The sequence below is a fragment of the Erpetoichthys calabaricus genome, chromosome 9 (genome assembly GCF_900747795.2).
Source record: "Erpetoichthys calabaricus chromosome 9, fErpCal1.3, whole genome shotgun sequence".
Classification (NCBI taxonomy): domain Eukaryota; kingdom Metazoa; phylum Chordata; class Cladistia; order Polypteriformes; family Polypteridae; genus Erpetoichthys; species Erpetoichthys calabaricus.
Genome location: NC_041402.2, coordinates 132430232 through 132450370, shown reverse-complemented (window position 1 = coordinate 132450370; position 20139 = coordinate 132430232). Strand labels below are relative to the sequence as shown.

Below are 20139 nucleotides of genomic sequence, written 5' to 3'. Positions count from 1 at the left end.
CTTCCTACATTGGTTCCATGTTCTGAGTGAGTGAAACACAATTGGGTTGTTAGTATATTGGCAATAACTTGTATTTATTGGGGTACAAAGCAAAGAATTTAAAGAAGTACTGCAGGATTTTATTTCTATTGCGGACCAAGCCTGTGTCTGTCCATCTATTTGTGTCAATGTCCAGGTTTTTATAGCTTGTATATTTTCTGCTCAGTAATTAAATTGTAAGTTAAGTAGAGCCATGCCGCCTTCCGCTTTAGGTCTTTGTAGGGTCACCCTTTGGAAAAGTGGATGTTTTGAATTCCAAATAAATGAGGTTATGGTTGAATCTAATTTCTTAAAAAACAATTTACTGATGTGTATTGGAATGTTTTGAAATAAAAAGAGAAGCTTAGAAAGGATATTCATCTTAACAATGTTAATTCTTCCAGCAAAAGTAAGATGAAGGGTTGACCATCTATGCAAGTCTTGCTTAATTTTTTCCATACAGACAGCGAAATTGTGTTGATAGACAGCTTTATGTCTACTTGTAATGTTTACCCCTAGGTATTTAAACTGATCTGCGATGATAAAAGGGAAGGTGTCCAATCTAATATTGTATGCTTGAAAATTCACTGGGAAGAGCACACTTTTAGTCAAATTAATTCTGAGACCAGTAATCTTTTAAAATTCTGTAAGTGCTGTTAGGACTGCAGGCACAGTATTTTGTGGATCTGATATACACAGTACCATATCATCTGCGTATAGAGAAATGTTCAGTTCAAGTCCTTCTCTGATAATCCCCTTTATCTCATAAGCATTTCTACAGTGAACTCCAGTGGCTCAATGGCGATTGCAAAAAGCAGTGGTGACAAGGGGCATCCTTGTCTGGTACCACGTTCTAGTTTAAAGTAGTCTGAATTAATGTTGTTAATACAAACTGAAGCTTCTGGGTTGGTATACAGTAGTTTGATCCACGCACAAATGTTCGGGCCAAACCCAAATTTATCCAATGTAGTGAAAAGGTAGTTCCATTCAATCATATCAAATGCTTTTACTGCATCCAACAATAATAATATCTCTGACTTTACGGGTGAATATATTATTTTAAACAGGCGTCGAAGATTGGAAGCTAAGTGCCTGCCTTTAATAAATCCTGTTTGATCTTGTGATATTACCAAAGGCAGCAGTTTCTCCATCCTTCTAGCTAGGGCTTTGGAGAGTATCTTAACATCATTATTCAGAAGTGAAATTGGTCTGTATGAGGCACATTGTAATAAGTCCTTATTTAGTTTGGGAAAGATGGTGATTAATGCTTGGCAAAAAGTTTGAGGTAGAATGTTATTGTCTCTAGCTTCTGTAAATGTTGCTAATAAGAGTGGAGCTGGCTGAGTGGAGAATTTCTTATAAAATTCAGCAGGATAGCCATCGGGGCCTGCTGCTTTCCCACTCTGAAGTGACTTTATAGCATCTAGTAATTCTGATAGCGCCAGAGGCTAATCCAATTCTTCTGCACTGAGAGGACCTATTTGTGGTATCTGTAATGCATCCAGAAATGCATTAGATTGTGTCTTGTCTTCTTTAAACTCAGTGGAATATAAGGATTTATAATAGTCTCTAAATGTGTGCATTATATTTTTATGGTCAATTACTTTGTCTCCGTTTGTGTTGGTGATTGCTGGGATTGCATTACGAACTTCTTGCTTGTGGATTTGTTGAGCTAAGATCTTATTAGCTTTCTCTCCATGTTCATAGTAATGATGTCTTGATTTAAAAATTAGTTGTTCTGTTTCTTTAGTTGTCAAGAGGTTGAATTCTGAATGCAGAGCCTGCCTTTTCCTATGAAGAGCCTCACTTGGACACCTGGCATGTTCTTGGTCTATTCTAGTAATTTCGTTGATTAGCTCTGATATCTTCTTGGTTTCCAATTTATTTCTAGGGGAAACATATGAAATAATCTGTCCTCTTAAGAAGGCCTTCAGGATTTCCCAGAGTATTCCTGCAGAGACCTCTGAGGTCGTATTTGTCTCTAGAAAAAAGCTGATTTGTTTGAATATAAATTCTGTTCAGTTCTTGTCTGCTAATAAAAGTGGGTTAAGATGCCATCTGCGAGATGAATATGTGGTGCACAATGACTTTAGCTCCAAGATCAAAGGGGCATGTTCAGAAATAACAATAGCATCATACTTGCAAGATTTAAATGTAGGCAAGAAATTGTTATCTACAAAGAAATAATCAATTCTTGAGTAGCAATGATGCACTGGTGAGTAGGAGGAATATGCTCTTGAGTTTGGGTTTAGAAATCTCCAGGGGTCTGATATGTTGTGATCAGTTACAAACTGTGTAATTGTCTTTGCAGTATTAGATATCATCACCCCTGTGACAGGAGACCTATCTAGGTCTGGATTTAAAACACAATTAAAGTACCCAGCCATTATAATTTTGTGAGTGTTCACATTGGGAATGGATGCAAATACATTTTGCATGAATTCCCTATCATCCACATTGGGTGCATAAATATTTATCAAAATCACTTTACAGTTAAATAAATTAACCATGACAATCACATATCTCCCTTCAGGATCAGATATTGCATCTGAAACTACAAATGAGACTGTTCTATGTATAAGAATTCCTACACCTCTAGTTTTCTTGTAAAGCTGGAATGGAATATTTGGCCAGTCCAGTCTTTTTGCAGCCGGAACTGATCCATGCTTAATAAGTGGGTCTCCTGTAAAAATACTATTTTAGTATTTAGACCTGTTAGGTGAGAGAATACTTTCTTTCTCTTTAATTCGTGATTCAGGCCTTTAACATTCCAGCTCACAAAGTTAACTGTCCAGTTATGGAGACATTGATTCTGAATTTTTGAAGTCATTTTGTAGTTTTAACTGAAAATGAGACAGCTTTGACCTAAATTTCCTATTTTCTCAGGAGTTATTGCCATGAAGCCTATTGTTACGTTGGCACTTATCATTATATGGATTAAAAGGAGCTTGCTCTCTTTCTCTCCCCCCTAGTCCCCCCACCCCCGCATTTTGCCTCCTAACTTGAGGCTGGACCACACTTCACAAAGTCCCAGTCCTCTGACATACCTAGAGACACAGCACGACCAAAACAAAACAAGCCCCCCAGCAGTATGAGGATTAAAATTGAGATATCTATTGCCAATACAGTCCAAAAACTATAAGCATAAAATATAGTTTTTATACAAATAAAGGAACAAAGAAAAGAAGACAATACAAGGCAGTAGAAAACATTTTGTCTTTTTAAAAAGAATCCAAAGGTGTGTCACAATTACACCTCATTCCTTTTGCTATGAATTTCATGAACTATTAGACATTGACGCACCTAGAGTATCTCCTTGCAGTACTAGACAAAGCACAGGCTTTTTTCTAGGAAAATGCAATCATTTCTCTATGAATCTCAAAGCAAAACTGCAGTTATAGTGTCATACAAACATAGATTATTCTAATAAGTTTTTCTCAGCTACTGTCATGAAATATTAAGTTTGCTGACAATATTCAAAGCAGCTTAAATGCATAGTTCAGTTGTCATTTCCTGTTTTTCCTCACCATTGTTATACTGATTGCATCTTCATACTCCTTGGTGATGATACTGATTAGAGCGGAACAGAACAGCAGGAGAATGAGAGGATTCTTGAACTGAAAACAGAAAATATTTATGCCATTTTGTTATAAATGTCATTTTACAGAAAAAAGGAACAAATACTGAAAACACAATATCCTATTATATTGTATTGTTTTCAAAAACATTTCAAAGTACAGGTAATCTTTTACAAGGATTCTACTGTATTTAATAGCATTGTGAATCAATATATTATTTAAAAAAACAAACATGATTTTTTTTAAAGTTAAGACACACTATACTATACAGTACAATGCACAGAAAGATCTGAGGTTTGTCAGCTAGTACAATATGAAGAAATAATTGGTTATTGGAAGGAATCCTGTGGGACCTGCAGGACCTGACATATAAACCTGGGGCACAAATGGTCATCAAACGTTTAGGTGTGGCTATTTACAGAACAGCCTGTAGGAAAATTACTCAAAATGTAGGTCAGTATTAACAAATAGTATATTTATTTATTATATACACTAATAAAGCCCCAATTCACTCAAAAATTGTAAAAAAAATTTCAGCATGTACATAGTACATTGAATGTACATAGTACATTCATATTATATGACTCAGGTGCCGCCGCGAGTGGCAGCTTTTTCAGCAGCTCCGTGTATGACTTTATCTTTTTACCTTTTTCTGTATTTTTCTCTATTTCACTGTTAACTCATACCACTTTCTTTTATGTGGACTCGTTCCCTGGACACTTTTTACTACTTTTTACTACTTGGACATGGATTTTTACACGGCGAGACTCGTCTATTCAAGTACTCAACTTCAAGAGCTGAGAACAAATGCCTGCGCTGGTGTGGTTCCCTATTTACCTGATGAGGTAAGAAGGCGGTATCGTGGCAGCAGAGCCGGCGCTAAGATAAAAGCCAAGTTTCTAGCGAGAAAGTGGCGCTACAAACCTGCCTTCTGTGATCCTGGGAAATGTGAACTCACTACCAAATAAGATTGACAAACTGGCTGCGCTGGTGAAAAATGTCACGACCTACAGAGAATGCAGTTTGTTCTGTTTTAGTAAAACGTGGCTAACAACTAACATCCCAGATGCTACCTCGGGCAGACGTGGAGATAGCGAGTGAAATCATCCATTCTGATGTTGCTAAACTGCAAATGCAGCACCCTGAGGCGCTTGTGCTAATTGCTGGAGACTTTAACCATGTGATGCTGGACAAAACATTACCTGCCTTCTCCCAGTATGTGGATTGTAACACCCGGGGAAATAGGACTATTGACCTCCTGTATGCAAATGTTAAAGACGCATACAGGTCCACCCCGCTGCCTGCAATTGGGAAGGTAGATCATAACCTGGTTCTGCTTCAGCCTCACTACAAACCAAGAGTGAGGGAGCTACATACAACCACACGCTCATTCAGGAAGTGGTTCCCTGAGGCAGAGCAATAATAATAATAATAATAATAATAATAATACATTACATTTATATAGCGCTTTTCTCAGTACTCAAAGTGCTATCCACACTGGGAGGAACCGGGAAGCGAACCCACAATCTTCCACAGTCTCCTTACTGCAAAGCAGCAGCACTACCACTACGCCACCTGAGCAAGAAGAAGAAAGACTGCTTTGGAACTATGGACTGGGATATCCTGCAGGGGTCATTTAGTTAGAACATTGAGGAGGTTGTTGACTGCACTACTGACTACATCAACTTCTGTATGGACATTGTAGTTCCAGTAAGAACAGTGCTCTGCTATGCTAACAACAAGCCATGGATTACAAGTGGCATCAAGGGCCTTTTGAACCAGAAGAAAAGGGCTTTTGAAGGCGGTGATCAGCATGAGCTCAAGCGCGTACAGAAGGAACTCCGAGTCCAGCTCAGGGAGGCAAAGGACCAGTACAGGAGAAAGCTGGAGCAGAGGTTGCAGAATAACAGCATGAAGGAAGTGTGGGATGGGATGAAGATCATCACTGGCTGCAGCTCAAAGCGGGGTGCCACCATCGAGAGAGATGTGGAGAGAGCAAACCAGATGAACAACTTCTTTAACAGGTTTGACCACCCTAACCCACTCTCACTCTCACCTCAGAGTACTGCACCCTCCACCCATCCTTCTGCTGATACCAGCATAGGAGAGAGTTTCCCCCAACCCACAATTACAGCAGCCCATGTAAGCAGAGAGCTGAGGAGACTTTGCGCCAGCAAAGCAGCGGGTCCAGATGGAGCATCGCAACGAATGCTGAAGGTCTGTGCGTTGGAGCTGGAGAGTTTTCTACAGCGCATCTTCAACCTGAGCCTTGAACAGGGGAGAGTCCTGAGGCTTTGGAAAACATCTTGCATCACCCCAGTCCCAAAGGTATCATGTCCTAGTGAGCTGAACGACTTCCGGCCTGTCGCACTGACGTCACATGTGATGAAGACCATGGAGCGGCTGCTGCTTCACCACCTAAGGCCACAGGTCTGACATGCCCTCGACCCTCTGCAATTCGCATACCAGGAGAAGGTGGGAGCAGAGGATGCCATCATCTATATGCTACACCGATCCCTCTCCCACTTGGACAGAGGCAGTGGCGCTGTAAGAATTATGTTTCTGGACTTCTCTAGCGCCTTCAACACCATCCAACCTCTGCTCCTCAGGGACAAGCTGACAGAGATGGGAGTAGATTCATACCTGGTGGCATGGATCGTGGACTGTCTTACAGACAGACCTCAGTATGTGCGTCTCAGGAACTGCAGGTCTGACATTGTGGTCAGCAACACAGGAGTGCCGCAGGGGACTGTACTTTCTCCGGTCCTGTTCAGCCTATATACATCAGACTTCCAATACAACTCGGAGTCCTGCCACGTGCAAAAGTTCGCTGACGACACTGCTATCGTGGGCTGCATCAGGAGTGGGCAGGAGGAGGAGTATAGGGACCTAATCAAGGACTTTGTTAAATGGTGCAACTCAAACTACCTACAACTGAACACCAGCAAAACCAAGGAGCTGGTAGTGGATTTTAGGAGGACCAGAACCCTCATGGACCCCGTGATCATCAGAGGTGACTGTGTGCAGAGGGTGCAGACCTATAAATACCTGGGAGTGCAGCTGGATGATAAACTGGACTGGATTGCCAATACTGATGCTCTGTGTAAGAAAGGACAGAGCCGACTATACTTCCTTAGAAGGCTGGCGTCCTTCAACATCTGCAATAAGATGCTGCACATGTTCTATCAGACGGTTGTGGCGAGCACCCTCTTCTACGCGGCGGTGTGCTGGGGAGGCAGCATAAGGAAGAGGGACACCTCATGCCTGGATAAACTGGTGAGGAAAGCAGGCTCTATTGTAGGCATGGAGCTGGACAGTTTGACATCTGTGGCAGAGCGACGGGCACTGAGCAGGCTCCTGTAAATCATGGAGAATCCACTATCTATCTATCTATCTATCTATCTATCTATCTATCTATCTATCTATCTATCTATCTATCTATCTATCTATCTATCTATCTATCTATCTATCTATCTATCTATCTATCTATCTATCTATCTATCTATCTATCTAGTACTAGGGTGTTGTACCATGTTAGCCACTATGAATGTAGAGAAAAGCCAAGCAAAATGACACTTTTAATTGGCTAACTAAAAAGATTACAATATAATAATAATAATAATAATTCATTATATTTATATAGCTATGCAAGCTTTCGTGGCAACTCAGGCCCCTTCTTCAGGCAAGATGTAATTTGAAGAAGGGGTCTGAGTTGCCTCGAAAACTTGCATATTGTAATCTTTTTAGTTAGCATGTACATAGTAAGCCTAACCTTGACTGCTCACATTCATAAAGCGAGTGATCAGATTCCTGACAACTTTTAAAGCATAGAAGCATTTACACAATGTTGAAATCCCCATCCAAGAGTAATATGATGTTTTTGATTAGCGGGCCTCATTTTTAATAGGGTGGATTTTATTAAAGAGTTAAATTGTAAAACTTTTTTCTTTAAGAAAACTAAAAATATTAAGATTTTTTTTGTTAATTGTCAAAAAGTACTACACACTACTTTTATCCATTAATTCATTTTGCAGCTCAAAAATGATGATATTCCCAGATTCATCCATTAATTTACTTTCTTTTTATTAAAAAGTATAAAGATCAAGTATACATTGGGGATCTTTTTTAATTTGGCTTTGAATCACAACCCTCACATGCATATCTCAGTATCAGAGTAGGCAAGTAAGCCAACTACTCAGTTGAGATAATGAAAATAAAATTTGTTTAGCACAAGCAACTACAAATTCCTGTTACCTGTGGTACTGATGTAGTCCCTACAGTGTAATAGGTCTACAAGATGCATACTGTTACAATACTATATTGTGAGACTGATGATAAAAATCAGTTAAAAACTTTGCTCAATCAAAGTAGCATTGGTTAAAAAACCACAAGAGCTGGTTGGCACAGACTTAATGCCTTTTTGGAGCATGTGGATACGAGCAAAACATTGTAGGAGCAAGACTGCTAAATCAAGCACACACAAACAAATAATATAGGGCAGTAAATCAATATAATTCCCTAAATAATCTCATCCCATCTCATCTTCCATCCATCCATCCATTTTCCAACCCGCTGAATCCGAACACAGGGTCACGGGGGTCTGCTGGAGCCAATCCCAGCCAACACAGGGCACAAGGCAGGAAACAATCCTGGGCAGGGTGCCAACCCACCGCAGCCATCTCATCTTCCCATCTGCTTTTCTTGGTAAGGGTCACAATCACTAAATAATCAATTAATGTAACACCTTAATTCCAGCACATGCACATTTTGGGCAGTGTTGATACAATAAGCATTACTTTGATAAAAAAAAATGTTATACTTGCAGTAACCACAGCTCAGATGTCACAAGACAATTCTATAATATGACAAGAAAGCAGAATGCCATTCCATTGCAGTATAGCCTTGTAAACTTCCTCATGGATGTTTCCCGAAATAGCAATAGCACTTCTTAACATCACAGTATTTTGCTGTTTTTTCCTTATGCTCCTCATGACAGATCAAATAGTCTTTATACATCTATAATGAACTTTATAATTTATTAGCAAGAGTACTGCCATTGCCCAGGGTAGACTAAAGTACAGATGCTGTCACAAAATAAATTTCCCATGGTGAAAATGTTGGCCCTAATGCAATATTTTACTTACTAAGCACACCATGGGGAGCAACTTTGCAAACCTGTGCCAAGTACCAAAAATGCCTTTTAGGGGCAGATTGCTAATAAAACACTGGTGTGGTCAAATTTCAGAATGAAACATATAGTGTTCCCCTGTACAATTGGGGAATCTGTACAAAATTTAGTGGAGACAAATTCAGTGATATGTATTTATATACCAGAAAAATTCAAAAAACATATTCCGTTTTGTTATTTGTTTACATTTTTTAGAGTATAGAAAACCAAGACATTAGCCAAAACTTAAAATCAATATTTGATACATTAGTTAACTTTATTTGAACAGTAAGATAACTTTGAATTACTTATACTATTAAACTGCATTAAGTGTTACTTTCCTGCTTTTTTTAACAGCTATACACCACATAAACAAACCTAATTATACTGTAGTGACAAATGTATTGTCATGTATACATTGTGAAATGAAATTCTTTCTGGCATTTATTCTACAGACTAATATCACTGAACCAGATGTATGATATATACATATGAAGACAACCCTGAGTTAATGTTGCTCAAAACTGGGTGAGGACTGTCACATTTCTTAACCAATCCAACACCCCATGAAGGCATTGCTCAAAGTAAGGGCAGTGGTTTTGAATTGCAAAGAGTAATAGTGCTCTTGTTGACCACATCTTACAGAGAACAAGTTTCTGATTACAGTGAACTGTCTACAGTGGGAAAGTTTCCTAAAAGGACTCCTACTAAACATGTCATGCACGAGCACATAGGGAGCAGCTTAAAGAACCAACAAGCAGCACGAAATCTCATGTCAGGGGACAACGGCAGTGTACTAACCTTTCTCTCTTTGTTCCTTCAGGAAAGACAAAAATACACCACCATGAGTTCACCCGAACACGGTAAACAACAACGCAAACCACTTCCAGGTTCCTTCCTTTCCTCTGGTCTCCATCTGATGATGTCACCACTACCCATCTACCACTGCTGCTCCTTCACAGCATTCCGTATCAACTCCCGTTCCCACCCCATAAATTGTCCAACTGTCATTGTTTTGGTTGTCTGTGTTACATGTACAAACCTGACTGCATTTTCTGAGAGAGAGAACTTCACAGTATATGGGGACGGATTCCCCAAACCTTTATAATCTTTTGTGTCTCTTCATTTTATAGTGGCATAATCGGCAGGATACAAAGTCCGAAGATGTCAGAAGGGCAGGACCTGAACGCTGTATTGACAACCATAATGGCCGAGCTCCAGAGTGTGAAATTGGAGCATGCGGCAACCAGGCTGGAGCTGGCGGAGACCAAGACGCGGCTGGTGGCAGCAAAAGCGGCAAAACCAGAGCCTGCACGGCCTCCACCTCCTCCCATTGTCCCGCTTGCTGAGTTGGATGATATTGAGTCGTACTTACTGATATTCAAGAGGACTGCCTCTCGTAATCAGTGGCCGAGGACGGAATGAGGCCCCATACTAGCGCCATACCTGAAGGGCGCTGCGCAGTGGGCTTATTATGACCTCCCCAAGGAGGAAGCTGCCAATTATGACCTCTTGAAGGCCGAAATATATAAGCACTATGACGTGACCTCGGACCAGCAGGCGAGGGAGTGGCGACGCTTGAGGTTTGACCCCGACAGCCCAGTGAGGGCCCAGGCATTCTAATTCTGGAGCAAGCTGGGGCACTGGCTAAGGCCGGATATAAACCAGGCGCGCCAGGTGGTGGAGCAGGTGGCCTGTGAGCGTCTAGTGAATGCCATGCCAGAGTACCTTGCCCAGCAGGTCCGCCGGCATCCATACAAAGATATGAACGGTCTTCTGGAGGTCTTGAAGCGCCAGCTGGCAGTGAACTGAGCCGGGGGGGTCAGAAAAGCCTGTTCGCGGGGCCTGACAGGGATGTGTCACTACCCCTGAACCCACCCGTCGCGCTGCAGAGGCTCCGGTGAGACAGAAGGAGAAGGTTCCCAGCCCTCCGTACTGTTTCAAGTGTGGGGAGCTGGGACATATTCTGTCCGGCTTCCCGTTAAATGATGAACTAATGGACTGCACCTGGCTCAGAGGAGAGAAGTACTATGCTCTGTCGAATCCCCTGGCTGTTCCAAACACGGAGTGATATTGGTGAATGGGCATTTGGTGTTGGCATTATTTGATTCCAGGAGCAATATCATCATTGTTGCTTACCGTTATGTTCTACCGCAACAATGGTTGGCTCAGAAAATGAGTGTGACCTGTGTACACGGGGAGACCAGACTGTATAGGTTCGCAAAATGCTTCATAACCTGGAAGGGTGACCCTAAACAACTGCTGTCCTGCCCGAGCCCCCCTTCCCGTTTATATTAGGACATGGCTGGTCGGAAAATAAACGCGGTAGGCTGGAACCCACTCCTAGAACTAAGATGGGTCTGATTACGGACGGACAAGAAACCGTCCCAGCTACTCCCACGCCGTGTTCTTCAGCAACTGTTGATGACATGGACAGGCGGGAGCGGGACTCTTCTGCGACTGACCTCGACCCGAAACTAAACACGGGTGAGAATCCGGGACAGATAGCTCCGCCCCCGGTTCACCACTAAATCCTCTAACTAGCCTAGACTTCCAGTTTCGGTCTATGCAATCTTCATTTAAAAGAGAGCAGTGGAACGATGATTCCCTGAAGTTCGCCAGGAATGCCATTGTTTCTGTCGATGGACAAACGGCGGAAACTCACCCACCACCGGGACCCTACTTTGTTTTAAAGTATTGTTTTGGGTAGCGGAACACGAAGGCGAGGTCAGGATGTTGTTGTTAGTTCCACAGACCTACTGGCGAGAGGTCTGCAAGCTAGCCCAAGCACACCTCTTAGGCGCCCATCTCAGGGCCGAGAAAACGTTAGAGAGAGTGAAACTCAGATTCTATTGGCCCGGAATCAATGAGGAGGTCCGACGTTTCTGTCAATCCTGCCCAGAGTGTCAGTTACGTCAGATACCCGGAGGGACCGTGCTCCTCTAGTTCTGATTCCCCTCATTGATATACCCTTTGAAAGGATCGGTGTCGATCTCATAGGTCCCTTGGAGCCTTCGACAAGAGGCAATAAATACATATTAGTTATGGTTGATTACGCTACTCGATACCCAGAGGCGGTTCCCCTGCAAATGGCTAATACTAAGAATATTGCATGGGAGTTGGTATGGCTTTTTTCCCCCGAGTGGGTATACCCAAAGAAGTCCTTACGGACCAGGGTACACCCTTTACTTTGGATAAGTTCAGGGAGGCTGCCAAGTGACTCTGTATTAAGCATCTTAAAACCTCTGTTTATCACCCACAGACAGACGAGTTGGTGGAAAGGTTCAACCAAATTGCCTATTGGGAGGTGCCACAAGCCTCTATGGGGGTTTCCCTTTTGAACTGTTGTACAGACACCAACCCCGGGATATATTGGACATCCTAAAAGAAGGTTGGGAAGGGGAGGCACTTCCCTTCACCAATATCTTAGAATATATCGCGCAGTTACATGATAGATTGGCCAAAATCCAACCTCTGCTAAAAGAGCACATGTTGAAAGCTCAAGCAGCACAGGTGCGGAACTATAACAGAAATACCTCCCTGTGGGAGTTCCGCTGGGAGATCAAGTGATGGTGCTTGTGCCCACTTCCCATTCTAAATTATTGGCCCATTGTCAGGGCCCTTACGAAGTTAAAGAGAGAAAAGGGCTTGTCGATTATTTGGTGAAACAACCAAATTGTCGACCGAGCAAGCAGGTGTATCACGTCAACTTACTAAAGCCATGGAAGGACAGGGAAAACTGCCCTCTTGCCGGCCCAGCCCACTCCCTTTTCTCGAAAAGATCGGTCCTTATCCTCGACCACAATTTGAGTCCCCACCATCGACAGGAGCTGGAAACTACGATCCTGTCTGTCCCAGAAGTGGTCAGCGAGGCATTGTGATGGACCCCGGGGTTGTAGTCAAGGAACGCCCATATCGCCTCCCGGAGGCAAAATGTGCTGAGGTGGAATTAGAAGTCCAACGGATGTGGGATATGGACACCATTGAGGAGAGTCACAGCCCATGGTCCAGTCCAATTGTCCTCATTTCTAAGCCCGATGGGTCATGGAGATTTTGTAATTACTTCCAACGTCTCAATCAAGTCTCCAAATTTGATGCATACCCCGTGCCCCAGGTGGATGAACTCCTTGAGCGGTTAGGGAATGTACACTATTTGACTACTCTTGACATGACTAAGGGATATTGGCAAATTACCTTAACGGCATCCGCGAAAGAGAAAGCGGCGTTTAGTACCCCTAGCGGACACTGGCAGTACAAGGTTCTCCCATTTGGACTGCACGGGGCACCAGTGACCTTTCAGCATCTGGTAGACAGAGTGCTAAAGCCACACCAGTCCTATTGTGCCGCCTACCTCAACGACGTAGTCATTTTTTCCGGCACCGGGAGGAGCATGTGCTGCAGGTCAACACTGTCCTCCTGACACTAGCGAAAGCTGGGCTACATATCAATCCCAAGAAATGCTTTTTTGGGTTGAATGAGGCCAAGTATTTAGGCTACCTAGTGAGAGGAGGACTGGTGAAGCCACAGTGTTCAAAAGTCAAAGCCATCCTTGATTGGCCCCGTCCGATAACCTAGAGGCAAGCTTTCTTAGGCTTAGCAAGTTTGTACCACTGGTTCGTACCTCAGTTTTCTGAGAGAGCCTCCCCCTTGATGAATCCAACAAAGAAACGGGCCTCTTTCCATGTGGTGTGGGATGAACTGACAGAACGGGCATTTAGTGACCTGACTTTTCTTTCTCTTTTCTTCTCCAGACCAGTGCTTCGGACACAGGTCTAGGTGCCGTGCTGAGACAAAGCATCGATGGTGTCGAACACCCAGCAATGTATCTAAGCCGTAAATGCGGCGGAAGAACAGGAGGTTCTGGCGATAAAGTGGGCGGTGACTCAACTGTGGTACTACCTGTTGGGTCGGGAGTTTACCCTAGTGACAGACCATGGCCCCCTCCAGTGGATGGCTGTCCATAAGGAGTCGAACCCTCGGGTCACCAGGTGGTTTTTGGACTTGCAGCCATATAATTCCATGGTCACTTATCATCGGGGTACCCTCCAGGCAAACATTGATGCTCTCTCTTGGGTTCACGACCTCTCAGTTCTGGGCGCCCAACCTGATGGGTCTGCGCTGAAGGGGGGGGGGGGGCAATTCACGCACAAGCAGTTTAAAGACCCAACGAGCAGCGCGAAATCTCATGTCGGGGGACAACGGCAGTGTACTAACCTTTCTCTCTTTGTCCCTTCAGGAAAGATGAAAATACACCGCTGTGAGTTCACCCGAACACGGTAAACAACAACGCAAGCCACTTCCGGGTTCCTTCCATCCCTCTGGTCCCCAGCATTCCATATCAACTTCAGTTCCCACCCCATAAATTGTCCACCTGTCATTGTTTTGGTTGTCTGTGTTACATGTACAGTACAAACCTAACCGCATTTTCTGAGAGAGAGAAGTTACACAGTATATGGGGACGGATTCCTCAAACCTTTATAAGTACATTTACTGTACTTAATAACACCGGTTCAAGCACAGACAAGGGTGTACAGCATCCAGCTTTCTGACTGTATGCCTAAACTAACAATTAAAGGAAGCTAACATTTCTCTGTAACTGGAAATGCAAACATACCATGCCAGAATATAGCCACAATGTTTTAGCATCTTATTTATATAAAACATAATGCTTATCTATTTGTTTATTGTTGTTATGCAATAAAGTGATGCAATAGTCAAAATGACAGAAAGATATTGTAGCACACAGAACTCCAGTGCATAGGGCCAAGAACTTGTAGTGGCATACATGTATGTGCGTTTGTCTCTTCTATCACCATGCTCATTACAATGTACCAATTAATCACTAAGTTTCAGTTACTTTGTGCTACTATGAATCTGAATGGATAACAAAAATTCTGGCTTTTTATTTTCTCAGTTTCTTTTGCTCTCTCCTGGTGGATTAAAGTGCAGGGATTGGAGGAACAGGAGATAAGATGTTTTAAGAAGAAGCCCTGTGGGCTTAACTTCTGCAGTGGCAGATTTCATTCCTATTTCTATAAACTTTTTAAAGAGTTGTTCCCAGATGTGTATTCTCGTTTGAGAATCACATCTAGCTCTGCGAAACTAACTACAGAACAGTGAGAGTAGTATAATATGAACAACAGATAATAAATACAGTCCTGCACATTTAACTATAACATCACACCATCTTTCCATCTCTTAAGGCAGCATCTATGACAACTGTTTGACACTGTGCATCACTGGCATTGAGGCACCTTGTCTTGGACTATTTATTGCCATTTTGGCAAGGGGACTAACCATAATTTACCTTTGACAACTCTCTATTAACCAACTATTAACCAAACGGTTGAACTTATGTGCACATAAGCCATTGGCAAAATGTCCACTGCTTCCTTAATAATCCAATGTCAGCATAAACTCTTCATTCTCTCTACATTACTTAAACTTAGGTTCAGCTTTTGCTTCCTGTAGCAGAGTCCTTAATGCATATGGTATAATTCATTCACCTCCATCACTTGAGTAACAGCAATATTGCTTTGTACATTTCATTCTGATGCTAATACTGCTTGTAACAACATAGTTAGGGTAAAGCTACTAAAAACATTAGAATAGACTCTTGGTGTAATTTAAACTGAAAGTAATAAAAATTGGGTTTGGTTAATCTTTAGCTTTTTTAAGTTTCTTCCTCCTGACTTAATAGAGTAAAGTAAAACTTGTGAAAGCATACGCTTCTTCTATTAGGATTACAACTGCTGGCTCCCAGCCAAGGTAGCTGCTTCAAACTGTGTGACACCATACACGTCAATGAGCTTTAGGTTTAGCTGGATGAACAAATGACAGTTATATACCAGCACCACCTACATACAAGTCTACAGGCGCATACAAACATGTAAATCTGACAAACATTTTGTCTGTCTATTTGGCTAATAGACCACAAATCCTACAAAAACATGTAAAAGACATAACCAAAGGAATAATGTCTTTTGGCAGAGTCTTCAATGAAGAATTAAAAAAGAAGAAATATAATTCATAAGTATGTATCCTCTTTATAACAGAAATAGAGAAAGAAACCAAGTCAGACTAGACCTATAATTTGTATTGTTTATTGTTGGGGGCTTATGCCCAGACGGGATGCCTGGAAGGACCGGGAGAGTGATTATATCTCCCCTGGGCCAAGAGAGGGCAGCTTCCCTGGTCTATATGGGGGCCACGGGAACTGAGCATGGAAGCTCAATCCTACTGGGGCCCGTGGCCACCACAAAGTGACGCCCAGAGGATTGAGGAGCCCTGGATGTCAGCACTTCCGCCACACCCGGAAATGCTTCCGGAAGGATTAACAGGGACACCCGGAGTGCTTCCAGGTGCTCATGCAGCACTTCCACCACACCAGGAAATGCAGCAGGAATATCGTTTGAGGGCACCTGGAGCACATTCGGGAGGATATAAAAGAGGCCGCCTTCCTCCAGTCATTAGCCGGGAGGAAGAGAGGTGGTGAAAGGAAGGACTATGGAGAGGCCCGGACTTTAGAGAGGTGTTTGGTGCAGGGGGGACTGTGTTGTGTACAGAACTGTAAATATTGTAAATACGGTGATTAAAAGTGTGTGTTTGGGACTTCCTGTGTCTGTCTGTGTTGGTGTCCAGGCTGGTTTCCACAATGGCATCCTAGATGGGACTCTCCGCCTGATACAAAGTGGGGAACCATCAAAAAAATAATTTTGTGGATGGCCCAGCACTACAGAGCGACACGCACACGCGCTGCAACCTCTGCACCCACTCTGTACGATCGCCCTGCATGTCGCCAAACGTCCAAGTGACTGACCGTTCTCCCTAATGGGAAGGAAGATGGCCAGAAGACAATGGGCGTTTCCAAAAAGCCCGTCGTGGAAAAGGTCGGCATGCCGGAAGGAGCGGCCAGAAGAGAGCAGCAGCCTCCAGAAGAGGGGATCCAGGAAGTAGGTAAAGACTGCAGGGGACGTTTGCCCTGGGGGAGTTTTAGGAGTGTTTCAGGTGTCTACCTCCCAGGGGGAGACCTTACAGAGGCGTGCTGCTGGCTGAAGGATGCCAACACCGAAGAAGGCAGCGGGACGGCGTCCGAGGAGGATGGAAGCCCGTTGTCTCTAAGAGAGCTAGATATGGCAGACGAGCGCCTGGGCTCTTATCCCAAGGAGAAGAAGTCCTCGGCAAAGAAGTAGGTGGAGGACCGGAAGTCCCTCCTACAAGCAGGCGAGGGGTTGGACGGTGTGTGTTACGTGTACTCCGAGCTTTGGCCAGAGTCAGGTGGAAGAGGATGGAGCTTGTGAGGGAGGAGTTGGAGGCGGCAGAAGAGAGAGCGAGAAAGACCTTTATTATTGTCGTATTTATGTGCACTGTGGTGGGGGTTGTAATTAAACGCGTGCTTTGGGACATTCTATGTCTGCCTGTTTGTGTCCAGGTCCAAATCCTCGACAATATATATATTTAATGTACTAGTTTGATTCTCTATGGACATGCAGTAAGTCAAGTTACTCATAACCTATAAAATATAAAAGGTATAAAATATACCTTTAGAAAAAAATAATAAAGTGAAAAAATACTTTGAAAGTATACAAATGATATTAATCATACCGTTAATTGCACAGTAAATCAGATATTTTAGCCACTGTAATGCCAATGGAATATTCTTTTAAATTCCTTATTTTCAATCCATACAGAATATATTTACATAAATGGAGCACAGGGGTAAATTATATAAAATGATTTCAAAAAGTTCTTGCCACTGTATACTGTAAATGTGTCTGAGAAAGACTATGTGTCCATTTTGTGTTCCTATACATTTTATACTAGTAAGAAACTCATTACTATGGAAATCTGTTCTTCTTTCAGCTAATTTTAAATACTACTTTGTGAAATGTTTAAGTTTGTTTAATATCGTTTCAAAGAATGCTCAGGGAAATGACTACAGAATTATAGACTTGAAAAATAGCATAGTTTTAAAAGTATACCTCCTTATTCTGCTAAATGAATAATTGATACCTGTTAGCTGATGCAATATAAATATATTTCAATACACGAATTTTTAATTTGTTTTGGGTTTTAATACATATAGAATTTAATTGAATTATTACTAACTAAAAGTCAGTGCCCTTATTCTCATTGTTTATTAGACTATATTCAATATTTTGTTTGTTTATGGATTCACTCTTTAGATTTTGTACTTATTGAAGTAAATGTATTCATCTACTATGTCCACTTCATCACCATCTGTCCCTTATGAATAGTTTAATTTTAGTGAACATCGTCAGCTCTTCTTTACAGAAACCTCCAACTTGTTATTGACTGGCACAAGGGGTCTTCACTGCATGTACCTCTGCCTTTGTGAGTCCAACGAACTGCCACATGCCTCACAGAAACATTATTATGCTTCAAAATGTGCAATGCATCACTGGAGTTCTTACCTCAAAAACATAGTATGTACACTTGTTTAAAATTTTTTAAGCAAAGCAAAACAACAACTGTTTATACTTTAGACGTTTTTAGAAATTTTGAAAAAAAAAAAACTAAATGATCAAAAGCTTTCCACATTTAAACTGAACAATACAAAATGCATGATATACTGTGCTGTTGGGTGGCACGGTGGCGCAGTGGTAGTGCTGCTGCCTCACAGTAAGGAGACCTGGGTTCACTTCCCGGGTCTTCCCTGCGTGGAGTTTGCATGTTCTCCCTGTGTCTGCTTTGGTTTCCTCCCACAGTCCAAAGACATGCAGGTTAGGTCCCTAGTGTGTGCTTGGTGTGTGGGTGTGTGAGTGCATGTGTCCTGAGGTGGGCTGGTGCCCTGACCGGGATTTGTTCCTGTCTTGCGCCCTGTGTTGGCTGGGATTGGCACCAACAGACCCCTGGACCCTGTGTTAGGATATAGTGGGTTGGAAAATGACTGATTGTGCTTTTTATTACCATTTAGATTAACCATGAGACAAATAAAGTCAGTCTTTCAGTTTTGGAATCAACCTTTGGACTTTAAAAAACCTCGGTATACTTACGGACTTTGGGTAAAACTAAAAATATAATTTTGAGTGGGCTTCCAGTTTGGTTGTTATTTAGCCTCTTCTTGGTTTTAAAATGGTTGATTTAATTATATATTAAAGTTCAAATAATTTCTTCATCAATAATTTAAAAAGTTACCTGAAGTTTCACAATTAAAATTAGAAGTCTAAATTGATAAAGCAATCAATGACGCAATGTCTTGCACTAACCTGACTCAGGTATTTTTTCCAGATTGGCTCATTGTTATCCACCATAAATTCATTCAAGCCATGCTTTTTTCTCCTTTCAAGAACCGAGAAATGGGAAAGCCCCTCATGTAAATCAACCTGTAGTGAGAGAGCAAAATTTAATTAAGAGTCAATTATAATATGTCAGAATGCACATCACAGTTTTGCTGTTTGTCTATTGCTGTAGAAGTCTTCTATATACTAACAAATCATGAGTAAATTATGTTTATTTTTCACTTAGTTTCTTCAAAAAAGGAGATGTGATAGTGCTGAAGAAAGATTCATTCTGTTACCAGTTATGATATAGATAGATAGATAGATAGATAGATAGATAGATAGATAGATAGATAGATAGATAGATAGATAGATAGATAGATAGATAGATAGATAGATAGATAGATAGATAGATAGATAGAGAGATAGAGAGATAGATATTTTTAGTTAAAAAAAACAAATCTCAAAGCAATACATACTGCATGTGTGTGAACCAAGACTAAAAAATTAAGGCACCTAGTTTATATGTGATGTGTCCCTACAGAAATATTGTCCCTAAGTCAATGTGTCTCTTACAATTGGCCAAAGTGAAGGCAGTTAAGGAAAGCATGACAGCTGTTGACAAAAAGCCCTAACAGCACATCTTAGAGCTCTGTGCTGGAATAAGTCAATGGATAAATGTGCTACAGGATAATGTAGAGACAATGGGCAGCATTAGCCATAATTACCTCTAATTTTGCTGCCAACCTCTTTTCTGCCACTGTCTCCACCTTCACTTCCTTCCCCATTATAGTGACTGATGTCAGGGACTACCTGCTGTAACTAACTAGAAGTCCATTTTCAACTAATCTGTCATGATAATGTTTTGATGCTGGTGGCTGCCCATGAACCACATGACAAAGTCCTCTATCACCTTTATTCACTGCTCTTCATCTCCAATGTTAATGTAGTCTATAATAAAATCTTCATGTATGAAAAGTAACATTAGTTGATCTAGGCCAACAACCTCTATGTGCTTTTGTGGCAATTCCAATGCAAGAAACTGATTCATTGTCCAGTGAACAGAAGTATATTGTGAATAGAGAAACATGGAAATTTTACCAGCCCTAGAATTCCTTTTTTCAACAGCATGTAT

The 20139-nt window shown here is 41.9% G+C and overlaps 2 protein-coding genes across 3 annotated transcripts in view; one reads left to right on the top strand and one right to left on the bottom strand.

The window, feature by feature from the left end:
- meak7 (MTOR associated protein, eak-7 homolog) overlaps positions 1–20139 on the top strand; it is a 514074-nt gene that overhangs the window by 125530 nt on the left and 368405 nt on the right. The gene's annotated exons all lie outside the window — the stretch shown is intronic.
- Positions 1–20139, bottom strand: part of LOC114658114 (calcium-transporting ATPase type 2C member 2-like) — a 117035-nt gene that overhangs the window by 70529 nt on the left and 26367 nt on the right. The window contains exons 3-4 of the mRNA XM_028810161.2: positions 18993–19109; positions 3546–3635 (exon numbers count right to left, since the gene is read on the bottom strand). Coding sequence (XP_028665994.1) covers positions 3546–3635; positions 18993–19109 — 207 coding nt within the window. The remainder of the gene's footprint in view (positions 1–3545; positions 3636–18992; positions 19110–20139) is intronic.